At 46.0% G+C, this 17,485-nt stretch overlaps 2 protein-coding genes across 2 annotated transcripts; both read right to left on the reverse strand.

Moving 5' to 3' along the window:
* Positions 1–4,646: 4,646 nt before the first annotated feature.
* On the reverse strand, positions 4,647–6,215 carry LOC132424360 (syncytin-1-like). Its single transcript, XM_060010116.1, has one exon. It carries the CDS (start codon positions 6,213–6,215, stop codon positions 4,647–4,649), a length of 1,569 nt encoding a protein of 522 aa, XP_059866099.1.
* Positions 6,216–6,270: 55 nt separating this feature from the next.
* Positions 6,271–11,565, reverse strand: LOC132424361 (uncharacterized). The gene is given in 1 exon segment (XM_060010117.2): positions 6,271–11,565. A coding segment is annotated over 1 exon segment (5,295 nt).
* Positions 11,566–17,485: the final 5,920 nt, after the last annotated feature.

Below are 17,485 nucleotides of genomic sequence, written 5' to 3' on the forward strand. Positions count from 1 at the left end.
ATCTACTACGGGTTGCACACACAAGTGAGTACAGTTGACCCTTGAAAGATGGGTCTGAACTGCACAAGTCCACTGATACGCGGATCGTTTTCAATACCAGCCTACCACAGAACTATGCGCTCTCCGGTTGGTTGAATCCACGGATGAAAAATCGCGGACATGGAGCGCTGACTATAAAGTTATAGGCAGCTTTTCCGCTGTGTGGAGGGTCAGTGCCCCTAACCGCACATTATTCGAGGGTCAACTGTACTTTCAAAGTACATGTGCATGGGTTGTGCATGCACACATATGAGTGTGTGGACTCACATGGACACATCCACACACCCCACAGGGTTCAGACAAAGCTGTGCCTGCCCAGCACCCGACCTCCTCAGCATTTCATTCCAATATTGAAGTGAAGCATCTGTCTTTACCCTTTGGACTACTGTAACTTTTAGAGCACTGTTTATTTATAGCCACTCTGTGAGTTGTTCTCCAGCCTTCTGGGGCTGCTTTCAGAATTACAAGCATACTCATAAGAAGGGAATTCAAGGTCAGTAGTCTGTGTTAAGCAATTCCTATATTTATAAATTTTCTAGAAATGGATAACTTATCATTCTTCCTCTCCATGCTTGCTGGGCTCAGGACCAGCCGCTATTTTCACAAAATCTTTTTTTAACGCAGAGATGAACATCTAACGTGCATCTGTGGTTCAAGCTCACCCTAAGGGCTTTTGACGCCAGTGACTGGCTAAGGACTAACACTTTGGAATCAGTCCCACCTTCTCTTTCTGCCAGTCTGGCTCACCTCACGAGCAGGAGCAAAATGAGGAACAGCATCCAGCCTTGAAAAACTCTTCATTGTCGCTGCAGTTCTGTCCAGGGAGTAGAAGAATGTGCAGGGATTAGAAATGCATATTTCTGTTGTCGTTGTGTGTGTATGTGTTTTCACATTACAATTTAAATTGTTCCTTCTTTTTTTTTTTTTTTTTTTTTGGCTTTTCACCGGACTTGAGTGAGGGCTTCTGTTTCGTTTTGGACTCTGACACTTTCTTAAGACCCCATCAGATAGAAAGATTTCATGTCCCTTGTTTTTGTGGGAAAAATAAGCAATGGCAATTTTGTATAATGTTGAGTATGCACTTATTGTATGACTGGGTAAACAAAAGATTGCTATACAGATTTATGAACAAATCCAGGAAAAATCAACAATTAAAATAAAAGCTATAGAAATCATAAAATGAAGGTAGTTACCCCACGTGTAAAAACTCTTTCCAGGAAATGATTCAAGTAAAGGATGGGAATCTCTTAAATTTTATCCAGAAATCAGGTACTGCCTTGAAATCTCACTAAAAATACATAAATTTAAAATGTAACAAATATCTGGCAAAGAATAATGAAATGATAATAATGTATAAGCCATACTACTGTATACCAGAGTGGGCACCCAGTAAAGGTTTTTTCCTTTTTCACCCAAATAATTGTAAAATGTTTTGTTTTAACATTTCAATTATCTGCAGGAAGAATAGAGAAAGAAGACTAGAAATCTGTCTGTGTATTATAAGAACTATCCAGTGATGAGAGTTTCCTACCTACCCCATATAAACATCCTGTTTATCTTGGCCGACACGTACTGACATGTGGAGCACGGCATTAGTCTAGGATAATGTGATAACATTTATCAGAATGATCCCTTAACTTTCTCTACTCTAAACCAATAACCACTGGAAATGTTTAGATCTTTATTTGGTTTCTCAAGTTGACTTTCCTAGTAGGACAACGTTGCCTTCAGCAACCAAGGGATATATTCTACTTTACTTCACGATAATTTTGTCAGCACTAATTAATAAATTGTTATTCTGTTCAAAAATAAATGTTGACAATTTTTACAATAAGAACCTATCTCTCAAAAGCTGATCACCAGATTTGTGATTTGGTGGAGTCAAGACATTTCCATCCCCTCTCGTCTCAAAACTCAACCCCTTAAAATCCAGGAAAACAAAACAAAAGCAAATAAATGAAAACAAACAAATTTGAATACCTTTTAAAAAAATTTAGAATAAACCTAGAATCCCAAGCCACTGTGTTTGAAGATTGAAGTAAACAGAAAAATAATTTAGAACAATGGAGGAAATAAAGTCTTGAAGATGGATTTACTAATGCATTTGGCCCCTGACAACCCCGGAAAAGCTCAGAAGTTGGAATTACAGGGAACAATTTGAAGATATCAGGGAAGATATTTGAAAAACCACATAGGAGGCAATTAGCCCCACATCCCCAGTTCCCACTCACTCTGAGTACCTTCTGATGACTATCCTACTTCTAGCACACCTGCAGGCATGAGGCACAGAAGACAGCAAGGTACCAAACTGAGGGGGAAAAAATAGAATTAAGCTAAAGTTGGCTTACTAAACTGTGGACCCTGAGCCTTCCTTTCCCACAAAATTCTGGAAATGTGGTAGGCATGTTAATTCCCCCTAGGTAGGTATAAGAGAAAATGTACTGCCTCACAGAAAACCCCAGTAGGAATGCAGACATTTGGGGGTTTCACAACACAGAAGCTGACTGGTCAGTCATGGTAAACACAGGAGGTTCAGCCTTGCATAAATACAGCCCACACCCAAAGAACTTCCTATTCAAATTTTAGGGGCTTGATCTTAATCAGAAACAAAACCAAAGAACTGAAAGCTTCTAAAATTAAAATGAGAAAAGAACCAAAACAAATTTAGGGAGCAAAAAACCACTGTAATTAATATCCTTAGAGGGTAAGTGAGGTACTGAACCCATGGAACAAGACTAAATGCATACAAAGAAATATTCATGGAAAAAAGAAATAGAAATTAGAGCATAAAAAGATCACCCAAATAAAAATTCCACGAAAGAGTTGGAAGATCAAAGATACAAAGAGATAACCAATAGGAGACAAAAGATGAAAGAAAATAAATTAAGCAAAGAGGTCCAACCTCTGACTAACAAGAGTTCCATAGAGAAAACCAGAAAATTCCCCACCTCTGAAGGATGTAAGTCTCCAGATTGAAAAGATCTACCACCAAGTACCTAAAGCTATAAATGAAAAAAAAAAAAAAGAAAAGAATAAAAAGTGTAAGGTTGAATCTTAACAAACAGCACCGCGAAACAGAGTAAATCTTCAAGTGAGCTTTATTAGGGAGCGCTCCCGGGCGAGGTTCACTGGTCCGAGAGAAAGTGGCCAGAGAGGTCGCACTCGGGCGAGGGTTGGGCAAGATTTTATAGGGGAAGAAGGGAAAAGGGTGTGAATCTGGGAGGGCGCAGGGTATTCCTTATTTGGTGGTCTTTTCGGGTATCCTGGGGGACAGTTAGTCCTGCCCCTCGAAAGGCGGTAAGGCTGGGCTGGGTTCAAAGTCCCCAGGTCAGTTGGAACTGGGTGGTCCGGAATGTCTCCAGGGCAGTTTCTGGAACTGGGTGGTCCAGAGAATTTCGGTCTGATGCAACCTGTAAATCTGATTGTGTTCCCCTGCCTCGGGCCAGTTGGCCTTACAAAAAGGAGACCCTCCAGAGGAAAAAAAGGGGGCACATACAAAAGATCAGGAAAAATAATCGCTTTGCTTTCTAAAAGCAATGCAGAAAGCATGAGGACAGTAGCACAGTGCATTTCAAATTCTTAATGTGTATAATATTCATTCTAGTAGTTTATATCCAAATACACTATCAACTATTTGTAAAAATGAAATATGGAAATTTTAAGAAAAGCTGTGTCTCAAAAAAATTACCTTCTGTACTGTTTCTCCAGAAGTTAATGATATATTGCATCCATAACAAGGGATAGGTCAAGAAGTAGGAAGACTTAGGATTGAAATGCCCAAGGTCGCGAGGCCCCTCCACAAGACCACCAGAGTCGAGAGTCAAAGCCAAACGGCAAGGGTCATTTATTGCAGGTTCGAACCTGGACCTCCGCGCACTCGTTGCCGGTGACGCTAAGAGGCCCTGGCGGAGTTTAGTACAGCTCTTTTATAGACCGGTACAAATATAGTCGCCGATTGGTTGACTTTTAAACAAAGACACTAGTCGCCGATTGGTTGACTTTTAAACAGAGACACTAGTCGCCGATTGGTTGACTTTTAAACAAAGACACTAGTCGCCGATTGGTTGACTTTTAAACAGAGACGCTAGTCGCCGATTGGTTGACTTTTAAACAGAGACGCTAGTCGCCGATTGGTTGACTTTTAAACAGAGACACTAGTCGCCGTCTGATTGGTTGGACGGTTGCGGGGGGGGGGGGTCAGCAGGCGTAATTACAGAAGCGAGAGCGGCTGGTTAAGTTTCGGTTTCCTGAGGTTTTGTTTCTTAATTAGAAATACTTAAGGCGGGGCCATGGTCGCAAAAAGAAATAGTGCAAACAGGAGGACTGATACAACCCTAGCAGTGCTGCGGCCTCCACCAGCCCAACGGCAGGGCGTCGGGAGGCTGTGCGCCCAACTTCAGGCGGCGCTCCCAAATGTGGCAAGCCCAGCGCCGCGCCCTGGAATGGTCCTTTTTTCGGCCCTCCCCCTCCGGAAAGAACAGAAAAGAAATTCCAGGAAAAGCACAAATTGAATGCAGGGCGTCAACTCAGTCCTATTCTCACCAAACTAGAACATAGCCCCCTCATTCCCCCCTTTCTCATGAACCAGAGGAGCCAATCTTGGGTCCTCAAGGCTCCATTTCTTCAATTTCTGAGGCCTCGCAGGGCTGATATTGTGTTCTTAATATCATTAGCTGGACTGTATTTATTCTTTCGCGAACAAAATTCATGACTTTACTGAGTATACAGGGGCCTATAGTGAGGAGGAGAAGGAGGCATAGTAGAGGGCCCAGGATGGGGAGGAGGAAGGGGAGCATCCCATGAAATCCTGAGCAAAGGGGATTATCCGCTAATTCTTGCCGGCGGCGAGCTAGGTCTTCCTGGAGCTGGTGGATCTTATTTCTTACAATGCCTGATTTATTTGCATAGAAACAACATTTTTCTTTTAGGGCGAGGCATATCCCACCCTGTTCAGCTGTCAGTAAGTCTAAGCCCCTCTTATTCTGTAGGACCACCTCGGCCAGCGAATCTAATTGGTCCTGTAAGTCCTGAATGGTCCCAGAGAGAGTTTCTACATCTTCTATTAATTGCCTAGACAGCTGACTATAGGAGTGAAGGGAGACCCCAAGACCTGTACTCCCTGTGGCCACAGCTCCTGTAATTCCTAATCCTACCAGGAGGGGTAGGACTGTAATGGCTCGTTTGGTTCTGCCTGCCCAGAGGTCAAAGCTGGGAATGGGCAACGGGGTGTCTCCCGAGATCAGGTCTACATTGGGGAGAAGGGTGGCCAGGGTGCAGACCCCTGTCCAATTCGGGGGTAAATAGGTGTATGCTAGGTTACTTCCACAGACAAAGACAGTGGTATTAGGACTACAGAGGGAGGAGTTCACGGGGATATATTGACTACATCCAGTGGATGAAAGGATTCCCAAGTCAATACTGGCGTTAGAGAGGGAATCGTTCTTGACAAAGCATGAGGTATTAAAGGTGGTTGAAAATTTTGAAAATTGTATGGGGAACGGCTCGGGGAGTGAAGTAGGGTTACATCGTTCGCTGATATTTAAATTGGCGAAGGTGGGGATGGCTATAGGGCGGGGCGGTCCTTGAGGAAGGCAGAGCCAGCAATCCTGTGCTAAGTTGGGGTTGGTGGTATTCAAAAGCGCAAAAGTAGCTTCTAGTATGGACATGGTCTGGGAGTCCAATTCAGAGGGATCGACCTTAGGGAGAATTAGGGGGTGGTAGCTGAGCTGTGGGTACAGATGCCGATAGGCCTCTTCTATTTGTCTTCGGGTTTCTATCTGGCGCACTGCGTCCTGGGGCCCCCCACCGTCTGACATATGTGTGGGGGCCCTGGTATTCCAGCATACCGGGGTCCCGGGGGTGCCAGTGCATCCAGCCTGAAGGTATTTATTATCATCACTAATGGTGGGGCTTTTATTATTCTGTAGTATGGCTGTGAAATAAGTCTTGTTATTGGCCCCTATACATTGCTGGTAAGAGGAATAGCACATGCTATGCATTGATTCCTGGAAGGTAGAACAGGGGCAAGTAGCTCGACGGGGAAGTGGCTTAGGCTTATGGTAGCATTGCCAGTTTTGAGAGGCCCCGGTAACCCTATATTCCTGAACAAGATATGCAGTTATGCCCCCGCAGTCCTGCATATGAGTATACCCTCGGGGAACAACAGGAGTCTCCATAGTACCTCCCCTGCACTCGCACGGTGCACCATATAGTAGTTGTATTAAAGTATTCTTATTGGGGGGAGGGCCGAATCCTCCCCTCGTGGCCCGAGGGTTGAGGGTTAGGACTATCATTAGGGCTATCAGCAGTACCTTGGTCATCATGGGGGAGGGTACGGCGCAAAGTCAGTTTGAGGGGATTGTTCTTACTCCGATCAACAGTCCAGGTGACGTCAGCTTTAGTGGACTTGATGAGGTCAGAAAATGGGTCCACCGGCTTGACGTGCGTGTGATGGATCCAGGCAGCTATGCTGTCCACCTTAATGGCTGTCGGCGTTGTCAGGATGATCTGGTAAGGTCCTTTCCACCTGGGTTCTAGGGTCTCTTGTCGATGGCGTTTGACAAGGACCCAGTCACCTGGCCGGAGCTGGTGTGGAGTAGGTGGGGGTCCTGTTGCATATAGCTCTTTTAGTTTGGGCCAGATTGTCTCGTGTATCCGCTGTAAGGCTTGGAGGGAAGACAGGAGATTATTTTCTGGGTCCAATTGGATAAGGTTAGTCTTTAGATTAGGGATGATAGGAGGAGGCCTACCATGCATTATTTCATAGGGAGTAAATCCTAGCTTATAGGGGGAATTTCGCACCCTAAACAGAGCGTAGGGGAGTAGGACTACCCAGTTAGCGCCAGTCTCCATGGTCAATTTAGTCAAGGTCTCTTTTAGAGTTCTATTCATCCTTTCTACCTGTCCTGAACTCTAGGGGCGGTATGCACAATGTAATTTCCAATTAGCCCCAAGTATGGAAGCCAGATCCTGACTTACCTTAGAAACGAAGGCTGGCCCGTTGTCGGACCCTATCATAACTGGAAAGCCATACCTGGGCAGGATCTCTTCTAGTAGCTTCTTAGCTACTATTCGTGCAGTCTCATTCTTGGTTGGGAATGCCTCAGTCCAACCTGAAAAGGTATCTATAAACACCAGTAAATATTTATACCCATATTTGCCAGGCTTTACCTCCGTGAAGTCCACTTCCCAGTAGGCTCCAGGCTGGTTTCCTCTCTCCCGGATGCCAGTGGTTGGCGGGTGGGTGCTGGCATTATGGAGTTGGCAGACTGCACAGTCAGCAACCAGTCGTTCAGTCTTCTCGGAGACATTTTTAATTTTAAGTCCAGTCTGCCTGATGAGATCCTGTAGCCGTCGGGCGCCCAAGTGGGTGCTACGGTGGATCCGTTCAAGGACCAGGGTTCCTAGTCTCTCAGGAAGGAGGATATTGTTTTTAGCGTCCCGCCACCATCCGTCTCTAACCTGGGTTAGAGGAAGCTTGCTCATCCATCTGATGTCATCCTCCTAGTCGGGTTGGGGCGGTAGTTCCCGGGGGCCTGGATACGGCAGTTGCAGGGGAAGTAATGGTATTGGAGTGTGTGCCGCCTTTCGAGCCGTCTGGTCTGCCAAATTGTTGCCTCGGGTGACTGGATTCGTGGGTTTTTGATGCCCCAGGCAGTGTACAATGGCTAGCTTTTTGGGTTCCCATATGGCCGCTAGCAAGGCCAGGATTTCCTCTTTGTTCTTGATGTCTTTGCCCTCTGCTGTGAGTAGTCCCCGCTCTCGGTATATTGCCCCATGTATATGTGCGGTAGCGAAAGCATACCGGCTGTCTGTGTATATGGTGGCTTTTTGGCCTTTGCTCATCTTGAGAGCTTGGGTCAGGGCAATTAATTCAGCTTTTTGGGCTGAGGTCCCTGGGGGGAGAGTCTCTGCCCATATCACCTCAGTTTCTGATGTTACTGCTGCCCCCGCATACCTCTGACCTTGCTGGACAAAGCTGCTGCCGTCAGTGAACCATGTGACTTGTGCATCCGGTAGGGGCTGGTCACGTAGGTCTTCCCGAACCCCATGGATCTGGGCCAGTACCTCTGCACAGTCATGGAGTGGGGAGTCCAAATCTGGGTCAGGTAATAGGGAGGCAGGGTTTAATGCCCGCGGCGGAGTGTAGCTGATTCTGAGGGGATTTAACAGTAGACCCTGGTAGTGGACCAATCGAGCATTGCTCATCCATCGGTCGGGAGGCTGTTTGAGAACCCCGTCGATGGCGTGGGGGGTGGTGACATGTAACTCCTGCCCCATAGTTAGTTTGTCAGCATCCTTTACCATTAGGGCCGTGGCGGCGATCATCCGGAGGCAAGGAGGCCAGCCGGCAGCCACTGGGTCCAATTTTTTTGATAGGTAAGCAACAGGCCGGGGCCAAGGACCGAGGGGCTGGGTCAACACGGCCTTAGCTATGCCTTTGCTTTCATCTACAAAGAGGTGGAAGGGCTTGGAGACATCAGGGAGACCCAGGGCTGGTGCGGACAGCAAGGCAGTTTTGATCTGCTGAAATGACTGCTCAGCCTCTTCTGTCCATTCAAAGGGCGTCTGCTCTTTGGTGGCTAGGTATAGCAGTTTGGCCATTTCAGCAAATTTGGGTATCCATAAACGGCAGAACCCAGCCGACCCCAAAAATTCCCTCACCTGTCGAGGCGTGGTGGGTCTGGGGATGCGGAGGACGGTTTCCTTCCGTGCATCTGTGAGCCATCGTTGCCCCCCTTTCAATAGGTATCCCAGGTAAGTTACCTCAGGCCTGCAGATCTGTGCTTTCTTGGCAGAGGCTCGGTATCCCAGGGTGCCGAGAGTCCGTAGGAGGTTTCTGGTTCCCTGCAGGCAGGCTTCAGCGGTCTCAGCAGCTATTAAGAGATCATCAACATACTGCAGAAGGGTTACATTGGGGTTTTGTCTCCGGTACTCACTGAGATCCTCGTGTAGGGCCTCATCAAACAAGGTAGGCGAGTTTTTGAATCCTTGGGGAAGTCTGGTCCAGGTGAGTTGTCCGTTTATACCTCTCTCGGGGTCTGACCATTCGAAGGCAAAGAGTTCTTGACTTTTGGGCGCCAAGGGTAAACTAAAAAAGGCATCTTTGAGGTCCAGCACAGTATACCATTGTTTTTCTGGACAAAGGGCGCTCAAAAGAGTATATGGATTGGGCACAGTAGGATGGATGTCTATGACCCGTCTGTTAACTTCCCTCAGGTCCTGCACTGGGCGGTAGTCTTTACTGTTAGGTTTGCGGACTGGCAGCAGGGGTGTATTCCAGGCCGACTGGCAGGGACGCAGTATCCCCAGGTCAAGAAGCCGGCGAATATGAGGAGTGATACCAGTCTTGGCCTCTAGGGGCATGGGATACTGTCGGACACGTGCAGGATCTGCCCCCGGTTTGATCTCTATGAATAGGGCTGGGCGGTGTTTGGCTAGTCCCATCCCCCCTGTTTCTGCCCATGCTTCGGGGAACTGCTGAAGCCATAACTCTATATCTTGATTTTGGGAGGGTGGTTCCTGGTGAAGTCGGTACTCATCTTCCAAGTTCAGGGTGAGCACAGATATGGGTTGGTCGTGAGGGTCTGTTACGATTGGCCCCTCTGGTCGAAAATGAATTTGTGCTCCCATTTTAGTGAGTAAGTCTCTCCCCAGTAAGGGGCAAGGGCTATCGGGAATGACCAGAAAGGTATGGGTTACCCTTCCCGTGCCCAAGTCCACAGTTCTCTGAGTGGTCCAAAGGTAACGTTTGACTCCCGTAGCTCCCTGGACCCAGGAGGATTTGTTAGAAATTTTCCCGTGGGGCTTAACCAAGACCGAATGCTGTGCCCCTGTATCCACCAGGAATTGGACTGGTTTCCCCTCCACTCGTAGGGTTACCCTGGGTTCGGGGAGGGGGTCCGAACCCCGTCCCCCCTACTTTGTATCATGTGTAAACAGGACTGGGGTGGCGTTCGGTTGCCATTGCCCCTGGTTGGGGCGCGGCTGCCTTTTCTTGGGGCATTCCCGAGCCCAGTGGCCCTTTTCCTTGCAATAGGCACATTGATCTCTATCCAATGGTCGCCTGGAAGGTCGAGTGGCTGGGGGGCCCTCTTGATCTTTCTGAACAATGGCCGCCAAGACTTTAGTCATTTTCTCAGTGGCTTTAAGTTGTTTATCCTCTGGGGCGTCCCGGTTATTAAAGACGCGCTGGGCGATACGGAGTAAGTCCTGTATCTGTTTGCCCTCCAGATCTTCTAACTTCTGGAGTTTCTTTTTAATATCAGGGGCTGCCTGGTTAACGAAGGACATTACAATGGCGGCCTGATTTTCGGGGGCCTCTGGATCCATAGGGGTATACTGCCTAAAGGCTTCCATTAATCCTTCTAAATAAGAGGAGGGAGTTTCTGTTTTACCTTGTACGATTGAATATACCTTGGCCAAATTAGTGGGCTTGCGCGCGGCAGCCCGGAGACCCGCCATTAGAGTCTGGCGATAAATGAGCAGTCGTCCCCTACCTTCTCCGGTGTTATAGTCCCATTCATCCTGCGGGGGGCGAGTTAAGGGAAAAGCTGCATTGATGAGGTCAGGGTTAGCGGTGGGTTGACCATTATCTCCAGGAACCAGTTTTCTCGCCTCCAGCTGGATTCGCTCCCGTTCTTCGGTAGTGAATAGGATCCGGAGGAGCTGTTGGCAGTCATCCCAGGTGGGCTGATGAGTGAACATAACGCTATCTAGAAGAGCTATCAAGTCTTTAGGATTATCAGAAAAACGGGCATTCTGGGTTTTCCAATTATATAGGTCACTGGTAGAGAATGGCCAATACTGGAGTCGGGGGTTCCCTGTCTCATCGGGAGGGCCTATTTCTCGCAGGGGTAGGGCTATGGTGGAATCAGGATGGTGGAACCCTGGGTCGCGCTGAGTGCGTCCGCGAGTGCGCCCAGCCGGCCCCTGGGAATTATTTTCATTGGGCAGGGGGACCGGTAGTGCCTCTGCCTCTCGGTCCTCCAGTTCTGGCCTGGGTGGCCCTCCGGGAGGGGCTGCAGGAGGTTCTACCAAGGGGAGAGGAGTAGAGCCAGGAGCAGGAAGGGGGACTGGTTGTGGGGCCACAGGAGGAGATTGATATGGGGGGGGGTCTAGGAGAAGGAGGTCTTGGCTGTCAGAGAGTATGGGTGCAGTTCGGGTCTGAGGCTTGGGAGGTTTAGTTGGTCGGGCCGCAAGGATCTTATATGACCCTGATGACAAAAAGGGAGTCATCCAGGGAGGAGGGTTTTCTACCAGGTCCTGCCATACCAGGATGTAGGGGATCTGGTCCGGATGGCCTTCTTTTCCTGGCAAGAAGACTCTAGATTTAACTTTTAGGATTATAGGAAGACAAAAGGTACCCTCGGTGGGCCAGCCAACCCCGAAAGTTGGCCATTCAGAGCGGCAGAAGGTAATTAGTTTTCTTCTCCGGATATCCAGACTGAAGTTGTGTCCTCGGGACTTTACATCCCCGAAATTAGCGAGAAGGAGGGAGAGGGGGGTACTCTGTGCTTGGCCCATGTCTAGGTCCTGTAAGAGATTGATTAGAAAAGGTTACTCTGAAAACAAAAGTGATTAAGAGCAGTCCCAATAGCGGAGTCTGTAAAAGGAGGAAGGGGAGGTTATCGCGTGCGCGCTTCAGATGGGCTGCCAGCCCCAGATGGGTCGTGGTGGACGTCTCCAACCACACCCGACTAGGTGTCCTATAGCGCGTCCGCCAGGACTGTCCTAGTCCCCAAAACAGAAGGTACCCTGAGCCGGCTTACTTACTGATCGGTTGTCAGCGATGACCCGTTGACCTGATGTCTGGTGGGCTTGGGGGCATCCCGGACGAGCCCCCAAATGAAATGCCCAAGGTCGCGAGGCCCCTCCACAAGACCACCAGAGTCGAGAGTCAAAGCCAAACGGCAAGGGTCATTTATTGCAGGTTCGAACCTGGACCTCCGCGCACTCGTTGCCGGTGACGCTAAGAGGCCCTGGCGGAGTTTAGTACAGCTCTTTTATAGACCGGTACAAATATAGTCGCCGATTGGTTGACTTTTAAACAGAGACACTAGTCGCCGATTGGTTGACTTTTAAACAAAGACACTAGTCGCCGATTGGTTGACTTTTAAACAGAGACGCTAGTCGCCGATTGGTTGACTTTTAAACAGAGACGCTAGTCGCCGATTGGTTGACTTTTAAACAGAGACACTAGTCGCCGATTGGTTGACTTTTAAACAAAGACACTAGTCGCCGATTGGTTGACTTTTAAACAGAGACACTAGTCGCCGTCTGATTGGTTGGACGGTTGCGGGGCGGGGGGGGGGTCAGCAGGCGTAATTACAGAAGCGAGAGCGGCTGGTTAAGTTTCGGTTTCCTGAGGTTTTGTTTCTTAATTAGAAATACTTAAGGCGGGGCCATGGTCGCAAAAAGAAATAGTGCAAACAGGAGGACTGATACAACCCTAGCAGTGCTGCGGCCTCCACCAGCCCAACGGCAGGGCGTCGGGAGGCTGTGCGCCCAACTTCAGGCGGCGCTCCCAAATGTGGCAAGCCCAGCGCCGCGCCCTGGAATGGTCCTTTTTTCGGCCCTCCCCCTCCGGAAAGAACAGAAAAGAAATTCCAGGAAAAGCACAAATTGAATGCAGGGCGTCAACTCAGTCCTATTCTCACCAAACTAGAACATAGCCCCCTCAGGATCAGGAAACAAATTCAAAATGGAGAGATCAAAAATCAAGATGACAGCTGGGCAGAAACCTTCTCACAGAGAAGAGACATTCCAGATTGGACAGCAGACCCTGAAAGGAATGTTTTCAGGGGAAATAAAGGTGAAGAAGACATTGACAGATTAACAGATAGAATTGACTGTACGCGAATTTGAATGAGGCAATGTTTTACATAGCTATCAGAAGGTGTATAATGACTCAGCCATAATTTCTACGTAAATTAAGGAAACAGAAGAAAAGATTGCACTTATTAATTCCATGGGAAAATACTATTAAAAATCAATATAAATAGAGCTTTCTACTTGGTTCAACAATGGATAGTATTTACACTAGTCATGAAAATGATAACACTAACTATGGATTTGTCAGCAAACTGTGATAGAGTTGGATAATGTTTAAAGTTAATAATCAAAATAAAGCAATCTATACAGTATTTAGAAGTAAAGAGCTAAGTACCAGAAGAGCTAAGAGAGATGGCATTTCTTGTCTCCAAAGGGAGGTTGCTATGGTGAAGGTGCTAGTTGTGGGGTAGAGTGGGGAAAGGGACACTGCTATAAGCCTTTTCACAATAGTTTACTTTTAAATATGTAATCAGAATTAAAATTAAATTTTTAAAAAGCTTACCATCCCACTAAAATAAACTAGTAGCAAAAACTGATTTTTAAACATGCACTCAAGAATCACTCTTGAACCCTCCAAAATACAGATAACCCTCGAAGTACTACTTAAAACAGCCCACTAGTTTCTCCTTCATTTATCTGAAAATTGCCATTGTTGTTATCTCATTCACCATGTCACTGAAGGCTAGGCAGGGAATGAAACAGAAAATGTCTTTGCCCTCATGCAATTCGTATCTTGTCCATAAGAGGTTAGATATAAAACGTCAGTTCTGATTCAAGGAGGGAAAAGGAGAGAGGGAGAGACATAAGGTGCTTTGAAGGGGAGTCAGGGATTGATGGAACAAATGAGCTTGGGTGCAAAATAATTTTAAGATCTAAGAAATCCCTGAAAGTTGAACATTTTTTTAAAAAAATGAGTAATATAGAAATAGTCACCTTTTTAGAGGAAGTTTGTATATTTAAGAATATACCATAGCGGGAATTCCATGGAGGTCCAGTAGTTAGGACTCGGCACTTTCACTGCCGGGGCCTGGGTTTGATCCCTGGTCTGGGGACTAAAATCCTGCAAGCCGCAGGGCGAGGCAAAAAAAAAGAAAAGAAAAAAAAGGAATATACCATATCAATTCCGTGGTAACTGCACCAGGAAAAATAAGGAAACCTCAGGCTACTGTTTCTGAAAAATTGGACATGGAGTTCGAACACTCTTTTGTCAAACATGGTGGGATTTTTCCTAACCTTAACCCTAACCCTAACTGAATTCTCTTTGGGAGAAAGGAGATAACAACCAAAAGTATTAATATGTCAATCTATTAAGGCTGTTATTTTTTAAAGCCTATGCCAAAATATATTTAATACTGCATCCTTCTTATACCAGCGAGATGAATTCAAATTCACTGTGTACCCTTGCAAATGTGAGATATTATCACAGTGCTTTTGCTCTCAAGCTGTCTATCTGCTGAAGGCATCTGAGCTTCAATCAACAAAAGCAACCTACATTACCATTCATTTGTGTACACCATGCAACGATGATGGTGTGGCAAGATTGTTACTGCAAAATTTTCATTTATTCGTTTTTTTGTTTTTTAGGTTTTTTTTTTTTTTTTTTGCGGTACGGGGGCCTCTCACTGCTGTGGCCTCTCCCGTAGCGGAGCACAGGCTCCGGACGCGCAGGCTCAGCGGCCATGGCTCATGGGCCCAGCCGCTCCGCGGCACGTGGGATCGTCCCGGACCAGGGCACGAACCTGTGTCCCCTGCATCGGCAGGTGGACTCTCAACCACTGCGCCACCAGGGAAGCCCCATTTATTCGTTTTTATTTTTTATTTATTTGTTTAGCAGTTGTGGAGTACGGCAATGTGTCAGGCACTGTTCACAGGCTGGAGATACAGGGTGGCCAGTACAAAACTCACGTTCAGAGAGGAGGAAACAAATGATCAACAAGTCAACAAGTAAATACCCCCAACATCTTCAGAGAGAGATAACCACTATAAATAAAATACAACACAGAGAATGAAGGTGTTAATTTCAATGGCGGGGTTTGAGAAAAACACTCAGAGCATTGGGTCACCCCATAATGTCACTTGGCCTGGTAACATCCCTGATAGGTTCCATGACCTTGTCCTGAGAATGTCTCTTTTTTTTTTTCACCTAGTAAGCAGTTTGACAAATTATCATTTTATACACATGGTCCAATATAGAAATCATTTTCTTATCCTGTTCTCTGGACTTCTCTGAGAGTCTGAACTGCTGACTCTCAAGATGCTTTCATCTAGATTTTATTTTTGCCACATTCTTTACCTATGCAGCAATCTCCTGATGTTCGACCCAGCTCACAAGTGATTTGATTCTTGCAAAATCCCTTTTGGCACTTAACTTGTCCAATGAACGGGAACTGTATTCCTGTATGGCTGCAAGGAACTGTATTTTGAATGACAGTCTAATATTCTCTTAATGCACAGTGGACAAGTGTATTTTCTACTGCTTTGCTTTGCTCGTTCAGAACCCTCTCAAACTTTACACATGGCATTCGCACCTTCCCAGCATACAGGATGACATGACTTCAAGTCTTATTGAACTTTAATCCCCAAAGCACTTGAAAGCATTTGAAAATCCATTTTACTATCAAAATAAATTTTATTTTACCCTTGTGGGTTTTATAACATTAATTTTAGGTTTAATTAAAAACAAAGAAATTCTAAAAATGATTTTCGCTGGTTGCTGTTTTTATGCAATTACTCTAACCTAATAAAGAGCTGGTTTTTTGAAACTTTGGAAAACAATGAGACTGCAGCATAAATAACTTTCTACACAAAAGATGCTAAATAAAAAGGCAATTCAGAGTCTTATACGCTACAGTACACCACAAGTGCCTGGGCAGTGGCCAAGTACTGCCCCCGGGGCATGTCATCTGCTAATGGGCTTCCTAACCCCAAATTCTTCTCTGTGGTTCCACCAGGAAAGTAGCCGTGATTTCATTTAGGTCTTTCTGTTGTGTCTTTGCCACAAAGTATAATCTTTTCCCATCTGGGGTTCCTTTCAAAATGCAAGCCCCTACACACTTTCTTTTTACAAGTTGGATCTCAGGTCTGAAACACTATCTCCTGCTGTGTTGAACGTCTGTTCAGAATCTTACTATTTATTTTTCTTTCCCCACTTGCTTTCCCACTGGTTATTTCCCACACCAAAATTACCTGACAAAATGGGGTTAGCAAAATTAGTTTGCATACTTTGAACGCCCAGGTCTTTTACATTTTATGATATCCCACACACAGAGGATAGCATTCTGTGCATATCTATGCAAATCCTCCTGTCATTTGTTGAAAGAAGAGACGGAAGGATGGATGCCTCCTTTTTGTAACTCCCATAAGTGACATTCAACAGATGTGACCTCTATTAAATAAAATGTTTGGACTCCATCAACTTATATGATTAACAGAAGTTAATCTATAAGAAGTGAAAGGGGTTTAGGAGTGACTAGATTAATTATGCCTGGTTATCCATAGAGCTGGAAAAGGGGAAGCCAAGTGAGCAGGGAGACAAAGTATTTTAAACAAAGTTATGTAGAACAAAGATAAATTAGACTGGTTTTACATCACAAGAAAATCCTCAAAAGTGCTTTAAGCAGAGTGATAGGAAGTACAAGAACAAGAAAGGAAATTATGGGTCTTTTAAAAAAAAGAAAAGTAAACCAAGCCATCAGAATGTTGCTCGGGATAATGGTAAGTCAGTTACACAGTCACAGCCCTGAGAAAACAAAACAACCCTAGAAATCACTGAAACTGTTATTAATCAGGAAAAGATAATTCTTTTTACAAAACAAAACGAAATTCCTTAAATAGAAAATACTCACCATCAACATAGTCCTCTCATTTGTGACATCAAAGATGCAGAGTAGCTAAGAGGATGAGAGGATTCTAACAGCCTTTGGCCCCTATGGGTACCCCACCTGCAAAGCCAGACAAGGAGAATCTTCACTCTACTCGAGCTTTCTTTTATAATTCATGAACACCAAATGTAAGAATTAGATTCAATGTGAATAACATCAGGTAAACCAGATCAACTTTTTACTCCTAATCTGTGCCTAAAAATACATTTTAGGGCTTCCCTGGTGGCACAGTGGTTGAGAGTCCGCCTGCCGATGCAGAGGACATAGGTTCGTGCCCCGGTCCGGGAAGATCTCACATGCCGCGGAGCGGCTGGGCCCGTGAGCCATGGCCGCTGAGCCTGCGCGTCCTGAGCCTGTGCTCCACAATGGGAGAGGCCACAACAGTGAGAGGCCCGCGTACCGCAAAAAAAAAAAAAAACAAAAACAAAAAACATTTTAAAAGTGCTCATCATTTTTTAAAAACTATTATTATTACAACGAATTTACACACTAAATATTCAAACCTGACGGTGGAGTGTCAACCAGGAATTCCAAAGGCAATGCCGGGTACCCTTTGTTCATTACCTGACAGTGAAGGACACAGTGTATTGGGGTCTCACATTCACCCCAGCAGGAAAATCTGTGCTTCAAACCCCAATTTCCATGGGATGAGTGGCTCCCCTTGCCCAGCAGAAGATGTTACAACTTTCCACAGGTTCCCTAAGTCTCCTGAGCTAACCTGTAACAGCAGC

The sequence above is a fragment of the Delphinus delphis genome, chromosome 4, assembly GCF_949987515.2.
Source record: "Delphinus delphis chromosome 4, mDelDel1.2, whole genome shotgun sequence".
Lineage (NCBI taxonomy): Eukaryota > Metazoa > Chordata > Mammalia > Artiodactyla > Delphinidae > Delphinus > Delphinus delphis.